This window comes from Miniopterus natalensis, chromosome 12 (assembly GCF_054644295.1).
Source record: "Miniopterus natalensis isolate mMinNat1 chromosome 12, mMinNat1.hap1, whole genome shotgun sequence".
In the NCBI taxonomy this organism is placed as follows: Eukaryota; Metazoa; Chordata; class Mammalia; order Chiroptera; family Miniopteridae; genus Miniopterus; species Miniopterus natalensis.
Genome location: NC_142092.1, coordinates 33,719,108 through 33,735,380, shown reverse-complemented (window position 1 = coordinate 33,735,380; position 16,273 = coordinate 33,719,108). Strand labels below are relative to the sequence as shown.

The 16,273-nt window shown below is 41.6% G+C and overlaps 1 protein-coding gene across 1 annotated transcript in view; it reads right to left on the bottom strand.

The window, feature by feature from the left end:
• The window catches only part of PGM5 (phosphoglucomutase 5), a 145,427-nt gene that overhangs the window by 18,113 nt on the left and 111,041 nt on the right, over nt 1-16,273 (bottom strand). Inside the window, exon 10 of the mRNA XM_087822693.1 lies at nt 6,234-6,368. Coding sequence (XP_087678819.1) covers nt 6,234-6,368 — 135 coding nt within the window. The remainder of the gene's footprint in view (nt 1-6,233; nt 6,369-16,273) is intronic.

Genomic DNA, 16,273 nt, shown 5'->3' with positions numbered 1-16,273 from the left:
ATTTCACTCATTGGGCAAAATTATAGTGGACATTTGCCTACAGGGGTGGGCAAAAGTAGATTTACAGTTGTTCGTACGGAAAATAATACAATCATTAATAAATAGTACAAGAATAAATTTTGTTTTGCCTATTCACAACTATAAACCAAGTGAGGGAAAAGGCATGCAGATACTGGAAGGTAAAGCACTCTAGGTAGAGGGAATAGCCATTGCAGGTGTCATGAGGTACAGTGTTCTTGGCATGTTCACAGAACAATGCTGGAGTGAAGAGGGAAATGGAATGAGAGGTAGGAGATGAAGTCGGAGGTAATCTCCAGTAGAGCATTTAAGCCCACGGTAAGGGTTGGGGCTCTTCTCTGGGTGAGATGAGGAGCCACTGGGTGATGTGAGCAGAGCAATGAGGTCATCCAACATGTCTTCAAAACATTGCTCTGGTTGCTGTGCTGAGACTAGGTGTGGGCAGGGAGTGGGCAAGAGTGGAAGGAAGGACACCAGTGAGGAGACCACTGCACTAATCTAAAGGCTAGAAATGGTGGAGGTGGTGAGAAGGGGTGAGCCCCTCGTGTTCTGAAGGTCAGTACGGGCTATGAAAAAAAGGAAAAAAGGAGTCATGGATCAATCCTAGGGTTTGGCCAAACCAACTAAAAGGATGGAGCCACCATTTACTGAGATGAAGAAGAATTGAAAGAAGCAGGGTTTTTTCAGGTGGGGTGAGGATTCTGGGAGGCTGGCAGGAGTTCAACTGTGCGTATGGCAAGTTAAAGACGCCTAGAAGACATTCAAGTGGAATCAAGCGGGCAACTGGAGATGTGAGTCTAGAGGCCAGCAGCCCACGCATGGAAGGGCGCTAAAAACAGGTGTTGCCCTTTCTACAATTTTAAAGAATTCAAGGTCCTGCTATTAGGGCTTCACGGTTCATATAACTCTTTGCTATTCAAAGTATGGCTCCTAGACCAGCAACACAGTATCACTCTGGAGTGCTTGTGAGAAATACAGACTCTCTGGAATTTCTCAGACTTGAGTCAGAATCTTTAGTTTAACACGATCCCCAGGTGACTAACATACACGTTAAAGTTTAGAGGAACTTCTCTAATGAGAATCACCTGGGGAAGGCTTTAAACATATAGGCTCCACCCCAGAACAATAAAAGTACAACATCTGGGAGTGGGGCCCAGGCCTGTGTGTTTTTACCAAGCCACCCAAGTCGTTGTGATGTGCAGCCTGGGTCAGAACCACTGATCTAACGCTTCACTCCCTCATGTTCCCTCTGTACTACTAGGTTTAATTGCTAGTGCTCCTGGAAACCCCTTTTTTAAGGAGATGTGCAGATCTAAGACAGCACAAAGGCATGTGACTAGAGTAACTGTATGTCCTGGTTTACTGGGGAGGGTCTCATTATAATTATTAGTGCCCCTTTCCCTCTTAAAAGCATCCCAATTTAGATGATAAATGAGATGCTCTCCCAACATAACACAAAATGGCTCTGTACTTTATATTTCTGGATTATAAAGTCATAATAAGAGCAGGTAGGGCAAAATGACAGATGGCCTTTGCTTTGACAGATGAATCCAATACAGAGGAACTCCTGGTGCTTGGATATTACTCCTTAAAGACTTCGAGGTACAGCTTATCAGAAATACATACATAAATTTCCTCAATGGGAAAGAAGGTCAGAGAAAATCAGGCTCCTTCCAGGGGCTGGGGTCTGGTGGGGTGGGGCCCAGTGATATTCTGCAAATAAAGTACCTAAACCAATTGTTGATTAGCGGGAAACTGGTTATCAGCCTAATTTTTGCAGCCCTGAACAAAACTTCTACTTCCTTTTCCTTTAGGCTCTTTTATTGTTCATTAGCTACTCCACCCACAGGCTGAAAGGCACAAGGAAAGAAAGTGAATAAAACATTATTTTAGCAGCCCTGCTAATACACCTGGTGGGAAAGAAAATGGAAAGAACTGGACTATTTCTGGTTACCTGTGAATTTAAATACTTTTGGCTCACCCCCTTTTTCCAAATTACTACCAGCTGGTTTGAGGGTTTGTTGAAGGTCTACTGATTGCCAGTACAATTAAAGTAATCTTGTATTTTTAAAACTACATAATCTTTCAGAAATAGGCCTTGGAAACTTTCCTTCCTGATTTACCAAGGACACAGAGAGGGCAAAGCAAGCCCCTTCTCATCTTATCAGGGCCCTCCCAATCTCCTTCCTCCCCTCAGCACCAATTCCTAAGTGCATGTGGATAGAATTCTCTAAAAAATATTTTTGAATGTAGGTAAAACATTATTTTAGGTTAACTTAAAACACATAGTATAATCACTATTATACAAACGGACCCAAATGGAAAAATCTATAAGCGGAAAAAGAAACTTATGTGCATGTAGATTGCATCACAAGTTTTCCTAGTTGCATCAGTAGGATAGTTATAAATACTTCCATGAGGCAACTACAGCATAAATGTTTAAAACAAGTTCTGTTCACATGTGTTTAAAATGTCTGGAAAAGAAACTATCCCAGCTCAAAGTAATATAGCCAGATGCTAACAAAGGCAGTTGAAAGGAACTTTCCAGTCCTCCTGCTAAATAACTTGAATGTCGATGGGTATTGTGTTAGAGTGGGTGAAGCATTCAAAAACACCTGGTGAACTGGAATGAGATTATCATGGGATCTCTGCAGATACAGAGGTGCTTTAATGGATGTGTGAGTGCAAGTGCCAGTGTGGCGGTGGGGGAGGGCTATTTGTTCTCAGCTTTCTGAACTGCCGCTCAGGGCCAGCCAAAAAGGCAGGAGGGGTTTGCTCTGCGGCTGAGAAAGCAACCCAAGCCGGTGTTTCCCGGCCAGGCCCTGAATCAGTAGTAACACTCGCTGCTTGAGGAGAAGGCCTTATCTTTGATCTCTGTTAACAGTTAACCAGAGGCTTTTCCTTCCAGAGCTCTTCTAAGGTAGAAGCAGGTGGCCCTGGAAAACAATGCTGTCCGGAGGTCCCAAATAGTCAAAGTTAAATGCTTAGGTGTAGTTCAGCAGTAATTGAGACACTGAGCCTCCTGAGAGAATCGTTTCCCTTTTCTTAGGGATTTAGATGTAAGGTTTAAAAACCTCACTCTTCATTTATATCTTGATTTATGCAATAGGGCATAAGTTGGTGAGTCAATGATATATAGCATTTTAATACACCTTCTCATCTTATCAGGGCCCTCCAATCTCCTTCCTTCCCTCACCACCAATTCCTAAGTGCATGTGGACAGAATTCTCTAAGAAGTATTTTTGAATGTAGGCAATAAATTATTTCTTAAATAAACATTAACTTAAAACAAATAGTATAATCACTATCATACTATTTAATAAGGAGTTCTATTTTAATATAAAATTTTTAGCTAGGCCATATGCTAAATACTGTGAGGACCACCTAGCGAGGTCTGAGAAAACCCTTGTTGATGATTAGAAAGGAAGAGAATACTGGCAATCAGAAGATCAATATCAATGAAAGGATTCCCCAACCATTTAAAATACTCAGTAATGGTGATTTTACCCACAGATTGAAGTATATATTATAAGGGAGGGGAAAATTTTCCTTTCTACCCTCCTTGAGTTCTTATGGCTGGACTAGTAATAAAATTGAAACAGACCAGATAAACAGGAGAAAAACCAACTTAATATGTGCACACAGGAGATCATAAATAATACTCAGAGAAATGATGAGCCAGCCCACCTTTTTATATTTTTTTAGACAAAGAAACAATAAATTTGTAAAGATTTCACAGAACAAAGAAACTTAGTTTTGAATGCTTATTTGTAAGAAATAGAAACAGAAAAAGGCCTGGGAGGTAAATGAGAAAAAATAAGGTTTGTTTACACAGGCTTCTAGGCTCTAAATTCCTTAGCTTTAGGCATCAGGGAGTCTCTCTCCACCCCCTTGGATCAAGGAGGACACCTTTCACAGGAGAGATTTATTTCCTGCATTCTAGGAGACAACGAGGGTCAATGTGCCCTTCTTGCACTGGCTGCTGGTCCAGTAACTTTAATTCAAAGTAATCAATATGCCAGTGTGGGATATTTGGGGGTAGCCTGCCCTGACCCTGACTATACAAATGGGAGGGGGCACCACTTTTTTTAGACCATCTCAGAGAGAGACTTGTAGGAGAGCAAATTTGCCACCCCAAAATGTGTCTCTTTGTCATAAGGACTATTTTAGCTGGTTATTTTTAAGAAACTGTAGACATAGGAAAAGCTCTAAAAACTGAGGTTACCCTTTAGTGAAAGACATGTATTTGTAAGTGTGTCTCCATCACTTTACCAGAAAGAGGGGGGTGACCTTAACTCTAGAAGGTTAATGGAGAGGCAAGGACTTAGATCTGCACAATAGCCTTACCCTTGTTTACTGGGCTTTTGCTGGTAACCTCTCATAACTCACTTCCACCCTCAAAATCTTCTTTTGTCTTATAAGCTGGCAACATTATTGAAGGTGGTAGCTTCTGCCATTTCAGAGAGTTACTCAGTTTTCTGGGTCTATCCCATGTATATAGAAGGTAAACATTATCAAACTTTAACTTGTTTTACTCCTGCTAATCTGTCTCACGTCAATTTGATTGTTAGATCAACCAGGAGAACCTAGAAGGGTAGAGGAAAACATGTGTATAGGATTCTTTTCACCCATGTCTAATGGCCTAGACATTATATAGATACTTCTGCAATCAGTGCTGAAGGTAAGTAAAAATAAGCAAAATATAACTACTTACTGTGTGCAAATAAGAAAAAGAATGTTGAGAAAAAATAAGCTTGAGTTAGAGTGAGTCAGAGTTGCTGAGGCCAGGAATATCATTGCTCACTCTGTATGTAGCTCTGGACATTGGGGTCGTGCTTTAATCTTGCTTCCCAAACATGAGATATAGACAAGAGTTTAATATAGAAAGAGAGGGTAAACCTCCAATTTTTGCATGATTTTGTACTCTCCTGGGTGAAATGTACTCACTAACAAATCATTTTGGCCGAGCGAGGCCCATCCCTGCATGGGAAGCCTGTGATCCCCAGAGGGCAGGGCCAAGGACTTGATACTGGCCATGTGCTCTGCCCCTTGGTGCTCTAGGTGATCCTGATAGCAGCTCTCAGACTCCTAGGCCTCTACTTCCCCACCTGGGGTAATTTTACTCCAGACACATCTTCTAGTTGCAGGGTCAGGTGTAGGGACCTATGGTACCATTTTCCAAAATTCTTTGAGTCTCTCCAAAGAAAAATACCATGAAAAAACCCCCCACTAAAGTACTGACAAAAAAAGAAAACTTTCCCTGGCACCTTTTCCATCCAAGGAACAACTATGGCAAATTATAACTGGAAATTCTGAGCAACTGTAAAATGAGAAGCAGTGAGTTTTTCCTTACTTCTCTGTTTCACAAAAGATGCACTGCAGATGGAGCCAAAGTTTTGATCTCAAGAAATCATCAAAGACCCTGCTTCAAAACCCAGGTTGAAATAAAGAGCAAAAGAACGGGGCAGCCAGCAGTGTAGCTGGAAGCACCTAACAGTGTGTCCTTTCTGGTATTAATTAATGTTGCCTGGAGCTTTAATGGATATGGGAGTGGGGAGGCCTATGCTTGTGCTATTTATTATTTTTCTATGTGAGCTCTTAATTAGTTCTATTGTTGACAACATAAAGGGGCTTTGCCAAATACTGGCTGGCTTAGCTTCATTAGTGTCTTCCCTTGACTTTAAATTCAGGCCAGCCATAGTCCCTCTCATGCTGGGCTCTGCAGCAGTCTCAGAGAGGAAGCCTGGAGTAGCATCTATATTGGCACCTTAAGGTCATGGTCCAACCCAGAGTTTTCCAAACACCTGAAGACTCATAATGTACATGAGCATAGTCAAGGCTCTGTAGCTTGACCAGTATAACTCTAACTCAAAATTTCCTTAACGTATCTATACAAAATTTCCCTAACTTATCTATACCTCTTCTTGATGTCATCCCAATTAACAAAATGCAGAGCAGTCAAGAGAGGCAAGTTGTTTGGGAAATGTTATACTCATCATAGATGCTAGAGAACATTTTTTTTTGTTTCAAACACTTCAGTGAATGAATTAAATTTGCTTGGAGTCACCCTAAGTTTTTCCTTCAAATGGAAGTATCAATATGGAATTTACTTTCCAGAAAATAAAAACACTCCCATGAAAGGCATACAGGAGCTCCTGGAATTTGCCAGAAGCAATGAAACACACACTGCTGGGAGCACAGCTCTGTTTTGGTACCTGTGGCTCCTGGTCATGACCGCTGGGATCCCTCTCATAGCTCTCTGCATACAGTCTGATGGTGGCCCGCATGCCACTGGAAGAACTGAGCCGGAAGATGAGCCGTGAAGCATCTGAGAAAATGATCCTCAAGCCCTGGGACAAAGGACATTCAGAATGGATCAGTGAACAGATGAGTACACAGGTAAAAAGAAGGAAATCAGCGTATTTCTATGATCTAGAGATGCTCAGGCTCATGACAATTTATAATTGGCTCTCAACACTCACCAAAGCAGGACCATGATGTGAATCTAAAGGCTACTTAAAATTACCCCTTAATCTCTTTATTCTATTTCTGTTGCCTTGTGGTTAATGCCAGGGCAAGAGCAAAACTGTGAATAAATGCTCAAGTTTCCTTGGTCTTGTGATGTGGGTGGAGGTAATAAGGGCCAAAGTTCATCCCTTATAAACCTAGATGCAGTGGAGTTGGGCCATTTATCTATTACAGTAAAACAAATTACCCATGTTGAGGTCACCACCATGTGATGTTAGGCTTTGCTTTAAGTTCATCTTTGTTTCTTTCCTTGTTTCCACATTTTTCTGGCAGTAAGGGAACCCTGCAATGAAATGCTCAGGACTAGAGCCTCAGCTGGATTCTGACAGCTCTTATTGACATCCCCATCCTTTTGCCTCTCTCCTTCCTTCTTACGAGAAAGACCTGGCTACCATGGTGGGGTGGAGACAGAGCTGTGGCTGTACCTCAGTGCTGCTCAGTATTAATATGTTTTTGGCTCAGAATATCCCCATTCTCTATGCCTTTCTTATTAGTGGCAGTGATATTTAAAAAATATAACTGTAAAATCAGACAGTGACTTCTGTTGAAGGAAATTTGTTTTCTTAAGACAACTGATAAAGTCATTGTTATAAATAAGCATGTTGACAAGAGCCCGAAGAAAAAGTAGGGAACAAAATAGTATGTCTGGTCACTTGTTACTTCAGAAAAAGTGGGAATCTCGGGTAACTTTGATATTAGACATTTTCCCTAAGAAATTTACCCTTGAAATTTCTCTGGTCTCAAATCTTGCTTGTTAAAAATAAGCCATTATTAAAAATATCTCATACCTTGGCCAGTGTGGCTCAGTTAGTTGAGAGTCATTCTATGCACCGAAATGTCGCCGGTTTGGCAGAGACAACAAGATGGCGGCGTGGGTACCCACAGTACCCGCCGCCTCCTGCAACCGCATCAAAATTACAACTAAAATACAGAATCACCATCATTCAGAACCTCCTGAAATCTAGCTGAACAGAAGTTCTATAACGAGGGAACTGAAGAAGCAACGAGACTGGTAGGAGGGGCGAAGAGTGGGGACTAAACCTGAGCTGAATAGCGGAGAGGCGGCCGCCATCTCACACCCGGTGCCGTAGTTTAAAGCCAGGAGGGACATCTCCGTGGTGGAGGTTTCCCGGACGAGTGAGGGGTGCCAGCCCTACATCAGGCCCCCAGCCCATGGTTCCAGTGCCAGGAAGAGAAGTCCCCACACCTTCGGGCTGTGAAAACCAGCAGGGATTGTCGCTGAGGGTCACAGAGGCTGCGGGAGCCCCAGGCAGCTCCTCTTAAGGGCTGGCTCACAGACTCACTCAGATGCGCTCCCTCTGAGCCCCAGCACCAGGCAGCAGCTTGAAAGGTACCTGGACATTTGGGGAGGAATTAACTTGCCTGGAAACAGGGCGAGAAGTGGAGGGGAGGCTTTCTCTCAGGCAGAAGAGCTGGCAGAGGCCATTATTCCTTTGGCGAGCCCTCCCCTCATAGCGCCCACAGGCAGGTGCCTTTTCTGAATCTCCAGCAACCTGACTCACAGCTTTTGCCCCTCCCTACCTGCAAGCTCATCCAAGCCATTTCCAGTGGTTTTTCTATACAAGTGGCTTCTCTTGCCTCAGGCTTTGGACTTTCCTAAAATCTCTCAAACAAGCAGCAGCTGGACTTAGAGTGCCCCATACCTCTCAATAAGTGGCCCCAGGCCTGGCACTAGCAGCAGGCTCCATTGGTTCATAGCTTGGCCTCTCCTGGGCACCTCTGAGCCCAACACAAGTAGCAGCCATCTACAGATTGCTGTGTAGTTCATACTGGGTAGCCCTGGGCAGGGCACAGGTAGAGGCTGGCTCTGCACCTCCCAGGAGGCCCCAGAGGCAGAGTACCTGGTGGTCAGCTTCAACCATGCTGGATTACAACCCTACCACATCCACGAGTGACACACTCAAGGGGCAGACTCGGTGAACACCAAAGCTCTACTGAAGTAAGTCCTGCTCCATAGGGGTTTCTCCGGCACAGCAGCTCTTAGGCTGTAGTTGCAGCTGGTCCTCACAGCTGATTGGCATGGGGGTCAGTTCCTCCCAGTGACACCAATAGCAACCAAGGCTCAACTACAACAGGACAGTGCACACAATACACAAGGGGAAGCACCTAGAAGGCCCAGCTCCCATGATGGGAGACTGAGTCACTGGGCACTACAGGACACCTATTACACAAAGCCACTCTACCAATTCCAGGAGACATAGCAGCCCTACCTAATACATAGAAATAAATACCAGGAAGCCACCAAAATGTGGAGGCAAAGAAGCATTTCACAAAGGAAAGAACAGAAGAAATCTCCAGAAAAAGAACTAAATGAAATGGAGCCAAGCAAGCTACTAGACATAGAGTTCAAAACAATGGTTATAAGGATGCTCAAGGGTCTTAGTAAGACTATTAAGGAAACTAGTGAGATCATCAATGACACATCAAAGAACCAGTCAGAAATGAAGGCTACACAAACTGAAAGGAAGAATAATTTACAGGAAATCAACAGTAGAGAACTCTGAGAATCAAATCAGCAATATGGAACATGAGGAAGCAAAAAACACCACCAGAAGAGCAAAAAGAGTAAAGGATCCAGACATATGAAGATAGTATAAGGAGTCTCTGGGACAACTTCAAGCAGCCCAACATTCACATTATGGTGATGCCAGAAGGAGAAGAAAGAAAACAAGAAATTGAAAACCTATTTGAAAAAATAATGACAGAAAACTTCCTCTACCTGGGGAAAGAAATAGACTTACAAGTCCAGGAAGCACAGAGTCCCAAACAAGAGAAACCCAAAGAGACCCACACCAAAAGACGTAATTAAAATGCCAAAGGTTAAAGACAAAGAGAGAATCTTAAAAGCAGCAAGAGAAAAGCAGTTAGTTACCTACACAGGGCACCCATATGACTAATTTCTCAACAGAAACTTTGCAGGACAGAAGGGAGTGGCAAGAAATATTCAAAGTGATGAAAAGCAAGAACCTACAACCAAGAATACTCCACCCAGCAAAGCTATCATTTAGAATTGAAGGTCAGATAAAGAGCTACACAGACAAGTAAAAGCTAAAGGAGTTCACCACCAAACCAGTACTACGTGAAATGTTGAAGGGCCTTCTTTAAGAAGAAGCTAATGAACAAAAGAAACTGACAAACAAAATAAACCCAGAGAAGCATGCAACACACAGCTGTATCTCAGAGGGAAGAGGGAAGGGGGGGTAGAAGGTGAGAAGAGATTAACCAAAGAAGTTATATGCATATTTACATAACCCAAGGACACAGACAATAATGGGGTGAAGGTCTGGGGAGGGGGTGGGAGCAAGGTGGAGGGGGTCAATGGGGGAAAAAATGGGACACCTGTAATACTTTCAACAATAGAGATAAATTAAAAACTAATAATAGTTAAAAAATTAAAAAATATATATGTTCATGACTATATTCTACTCGTTATATCCTAGATGATATTCTGGCTATGAATTCTATTTTGTCTGAAATTAAATTTACAACACTGTGTTCTTGAAAAAAATAAAAACATATTAAAAAAAAAAAATCTCATACCTGCCATATAAATCTCTTACCTCACCCCATCTGGTGATATCACTGGGGGGCACTATGACTCTATAGAAGTGTTTTTCTGCTTTTTAAATCTTTTGGGCATATTTTGTTCCAGTCCCTAAACAAAAAGCCTTAGTCTCTGTTGGAAGGGTTCAAGGTCTGCCACAGTTTGTGCAACAAAAAGGAGCCATCCCCCTTCCTGGCAACTCACCACTCTATGATACTAGTTTTGCAAACAAGATGATATTATTCAGGATTCATTCACTGGGCAACCATTTTTGGGTGGCCATTAGGGCTCAGGTACTGGACAAAGCCTGAGTAGATAAAGATAAAGACACAGTACTTGTTCTCCATAAGCCTGAAGTAGTTGATTACAAAGTACAGAAACCATTTTCTTAACCACCATATGCTGCTAGACAAGTGAATAATTAGGAAATTCCAAATGGAACAAAAGGAACAATTCCTTACTATCCAGAAAGAATGATATATCAAATTATGTCCAAACTGACAATGAAACCCCGAAGGTTCCACAATTGTATACCATGTTTTTACAAACTCTTCTGAAGCTGTTATTTCTGTCTAAGCCTACTTTCTCACTGTTACTACTTATGGCACACATGAGTTCATAATTCATTGCTCAGGACCATGGGTTACCCATAAACTGGTTGAAGTAGTATCTAAGGCTGGAGCCCTAAATCACCCATTGATACAGATTCCAAATCACTTGAGGCCACTTCTGATGACCTCCCCGACTTAACCCTTTAAAGTAGCTCCAATTACACAACCCCACAGATTAGTTTATGGCCAGGGGGAGGTATTCAAAAATCCAGATCATAGCAAACTATCAACATGTATTATCTGCTCGTTAACTAAGCCTTTTTACAGTGAAATCATTATTTTTTCCTAAGGGCTGGGCAGCTGTATTTTTGGCTGTACTCACAGAAGATTTGTTAGAATCTACATCTGGTAGCCTGGAATAGATTTTGCACTTGAAAAGATGATGGAGTAAATAGCACACACCTACTGGACATAATCCAACATCTTCTCTTCTTCCTAAGCCAGGAGATCTTAATAGAGAATGCATGTTGCTTTGTGAGACCTCCAGGTGAGAAACACAATTCCCCTTCTCTACATGAAATAAAAAAAAGTTTAGACCCAGCCCAGTTCTGCGCTGCAACAACCCTAGTTCCATGTATGTTGAGTGTCACTGTGATGTGTGAATAGTTATATTGGATTGCTCTGGGGTCCACATTTTCCTCCAATGTAATGAATTTGCAATTTGAACATGAACCAACCTCTCTGCAGCATGTATCATTACCTACTATCAATTAGATTATGAGGCCAAAGGCACTACTGACCAAGACTTGCCAAGTTTCTAAACATTCTTTAATTCCAACAAAAGAATAGCAATAATATACTTTGCTCCCCCCCCCCCCATGTTAAACCAAGGACTGGCAATACAGTTTGTCAGCCAAAGATGACCTGGCACCTGTTTTTATAAATCAAGTTTGATTGGAACACAGCCATTCCCACTCACTTATTATTGTCTATATCTCCTTTTGTGTTACAACTGAAGAGCTGAATAGTTATGACAGAGACTGGCCCTCAAGGGCTAAAATATTTACTATCTGGCCCTTTAAAAAAGTGTTTGCTGACCCCTGGTATAAACCATTCTATAATCTACAATACAGAATACTTACCCTTCAACCCTACCTCAGAAAAAAGAAAAAAAAAAAAAAAAAGACCATCTACTGGGATTTTGAAATTCCAGTAGAGAGAAATTATGAAGACTATTTTTAAGGGTGTCCAATCCATTCATTCCCCCAGATATTCCAGCTTCTAGCCATAGATTCATCTGGGTATATATTTGACACAAATCAACTTACTTCTGACCACCTACTTATGGCATAAATTCACCTTTTTATATCCTTACATTTATTGTAGAGTCTTCAAGGCACTGTGTCATAAAATCCAATTTTGCAGTCAGTATGGCAATATTGTTGGTGACCATATGAAACTCCACATGAGATATTTCCTCAAGAGCCAAGTGTTAGGAAAGCCTTTCCTTCCCTGAGGTAATGGTATTTTTTGTCTTCCTGGTAATAAGAACTTTATAACTAACCATAGCTCCCTTCTCAGTATGGCTACCAGGACACCTAATGCCAGAACTGAGGTTCAGCCCCAGTAGATCTTTATGGCTTGCATAACTATACATTTTTCTTCTTCTATTCTTAACTCTCTACACTTATTTATATTTTCCCTAGTCTTGATCTCTGTTTCTTATTTATATTCTAACAACTTCAATATGTGTGTTCTTGCTGCCACAAATCCTCTTGAAAAAACAAGGCCCAGTGCAAATGAATAAAATAAGTTTCCATCACAGCCTTAACCCTAAAGTGCTAGAATTGCTGAATTACGTCTCTGGGTCTTTCATTAGCTGATAAGCTCTGGGAGCTCAAAGCCTTATGTTCCTTGTTGACCATTTATCCACATAGCCTAGGACAATACCTGGCACACAGTAGGTTTTCCTCAAACACCTGAGTAAATGTCATTGCATGTTTGACAACTGGAGGGAGCACCACAGAAGGCCTCGTTCCACATTCAAGAAGGACTCAGAGGCCAAATGAAAACACACTCATATTCTCCATCAGTGAACTGGGACTAATGTATTCACCTTGAAGGGCAGTTGTGAGAGATAAGTAATATATAGAGATTACCTGGCACGTCATCATTATGGCAGCTGTCCTGTATCTACTCATCCTACATTTTTAGGGAAAGAGTCAGTTTTGGCTGAAAACAATCAAGTTGAACCATGATGGGTTCCTGTCCTCAGTTGTGTATCTTAGATAAACCATAAGACTATTAATTGCAAACTTTTGCTGGACATTGGAATCAGCTAGGTTTAGGGGGTGGGGTCTTTAAAAACTATTATTACTTGGCTTTTACCCAGACATTGCGATTTATTTGTATGCAGTGTGACTTTGGGCATCAGGATTGTGAAAGCTCTCCAGGGATTAATGTGTAGCCAAATGTGGACACCACTGTAGTGGCCTCTTTTCTCTGCATCACCTCGTATATCACTTTATATATCAAGTGACTGGACTACACTACAAGACAGTCTTAAAGAAGATCCCTTTAAGATCTACAGTTTCATGCATATCTGACCATTGGGCTGGGATCTTAGGAGGGCCGTAACACAAGGGGATAATAAAACACCAGCTTGCTGAGTTCTGAAAGCCTCCTTCTCATGGTTTGTCAGCAGGAGAACCATTAGAAGTATCCCCTCTTGAGCCATCTGACAGTAATTGTTTTCAGCACAATCTCCTGAGGAATTCTTGAAGCAAGAGTGAAGGAATCCATGATGCCTGCGTTGACACAGCAACTATAGTAGTAGAAATGTCCAGAATAACACAGCATAAAGAAGGAAAAATATGCTCCTACCCATTAGAAGACAGTGTTCATTCTGGGGCAGGGGTATCCAAAGGGCACTTCAGCTCTTTCCTAGCATTGTTCTTCCCTTGAGCGCCTGCAGCTGTAGCCTCAGTGACAACGGTTTTGCCCACCTCAGCTTTGTCCCAGTGAAGAAGGATTGTTAAAGGGCTATGTGTCCCCTGCAGGTATCCCCACACAAAAACCTTCCAGTCTGCTTCTAGCTTTCTCTGTAGCACGTATTTTTCTCCCCAGACTTCTCTTTGTTTTGCTGTTCATGGAGTCAGTTTGGAAATGATACAGAAATAACAATTATAAAACTCCAGCTTGAATTATGGCTTGGCACCTATTAGCCAGTGACCTTAAGTCACTTACGCTCTCTAGGCCTTAGTTTCCTTTAAAAAAATAAATAAATAAAAGATAAAAATAAAATAGCCTGGCTTATTTGGTTGTTGTGAGCATCAAATCGGAAAATGTATGCTTTGAAAATTGTAAGTCACTATATAAATATTCTTCTTCTTCTTATGTTAAAGCTTTGAATGAAAATGGTGCTAGGCTCTAAGTTGTCCAACCTTCCAGATTTTGCAGAAGATTGCTAAATAAAGCCTAAATGGGGATGATTTGTGATGCCATGTTCACAGGCAGAAATAAGAAGAATTTTATTTTAAGAACTTTGTCATGCCCTCTGAAATCACTGCTAAACTCATGGGTCTGTTACCATTTACCTTCTCCATACCTCCCACTGAACTGGCTTTTTTGGCAATAAAATACTTCTTCCACGTTGATCAATTTAGACACTTAAGGTCCTGAAGGAAAGGCATTAGAGTCATCCAGGCCACTTCCTCATTTTACTGAAAAGAAAGGGCAAATTAAAGAACTTGCTTGAGGTAATAGCTAGTAAATGGAGGGGCCAGGACTTCAGTCTAGGTCCTCTGACTGCAGGCTCATAATTTTAGGCTGAACCATATGAAAATGCTGATGGTCATACATTGCTTCTCATGTGAAATATCTGAACAATATTTCATTGGATTTGTATGGTCCCCAAAACTGGCACAGAGCCTCATGTGGAGTAGGTATGTGATAAATGTTTGATAAATAAATGTTGATTCCTTTTTAAAGACCTGTGTAAATCAATGCAAGGAAATCTGCAAGTTGCTAAATACACACAGAGCTGCCAGATGTTATTCTGGAGACTATAGGACATGTTGCAGCCAGGCTGGGAAAAAGAAACTGTACATTACCAACAGTTATTTGGCAGCATCATACCTCATCAAATACTGACTAGGATGACTTCCAGAGGAAAACAGCATATGGCCCTGAAATCTGGTACAATGTCACATATATAGTCAGTTGGCTACACCAGGCACATAAACCTGGAGACAGGACAGGCTTGCAAGAGAAAGACTCTGTGAGCCCAACTCCAGTGTTATCTCCCACAGGAAATCCCAGAGATTTATCTGGAAAGCTTCAAGGTGAAAATATTGCTGTGTAACATCTGCACCATATTTTGAAGAAGAAACACACAGTTTATATAGAAGGAGATTTGGATTGGATTGCCATATCTCTCCATGAAAACATTACTTAGAATTACCCATTTTTCTTTGTTTAAGTCATAGTTAGCTGTGAGCATGAGTTCAAAAGTGGGTGAGAAGGGCAGCAGCTAGTCCATACCATGCCTTTGTATAAATTACAAACAGGTGGACAAATTACAGAAAAGCAGCCTTCCTCTTGGCTGGCTTAACCTCAGCTTCCCGTCCCCCATTAGGGAAGTGTGTTTGTGCAGTTCACTGCTACACAGCCATACCCAGCTGCCCTGCTCTTGGGAGCAATTCTCATCTAACCTTTTTTACAACAAACCAGCACTCTTGGAAGCCAACAATTGCAAATAATTATCTGAGGGAAATCAGGGTCAAATGGCTTCTTCAGTGCACTTGTAAAACACCCATCCAGCAAAAACCACATTAGGTGATGAGAGGGCTATGTGGAGAGTGAAGACTTTATAGTTATTTCTCACTCAGATTCCAACTATGAAATTTGGAACAATGGAACTAGGTCATACATGTTCCATTTCCCCATGTCTTTGGCCAAAAATGACTGTTGATCACAGCTCACTCAACACCAGCCCCAGCTCTGGGACATCCTGGATTCAGACACTTTACCCAGATTGCAGAGGTAGCTTCCTCCCTTAGTTCCTGCGATCCTTTGCAGCTTTTCCCTTTTATATTTATGCTTCCTGGTAAGGGACACCCATCTGACTATACACAGCCACTAGTATTTCCGTAGGAAGTAAATGGAATACCATTCCAGAATGTTTACATTCACACATCTTAGCAGGATTCTACTACCAACATTTTAGAAGATAGTCCTAAAGCAATCAGCTTATGTCAAGAGAAGGTAATTCATTATAACTCCAACGAATCAGACGCAGGGGAGTAAGAACTTCTCAACTAATTAGAAACAGTACCTTCCTCTCTCTATTTTCAAATCAGCCAACAGGTCATTATAAAGCACCAAATATGTGTTTGGTCCTTGGAAGACAAAGAGACAATATCCCAGGAAAAGTAGCTATTAGGAAAAAAAAAAAAAAGTCTATGGTTTTCAAGGTGTCCTACCAAGAAGAGGCCCAATTATCTTTATTTACAACTATAGTGTTGTAGAATGAGCACTGAAGTTGAGAATCATAATCGTAGGTATTGTAACATCCCATTGCGAATATTATTGCCTATAAGAAATCCCAGCT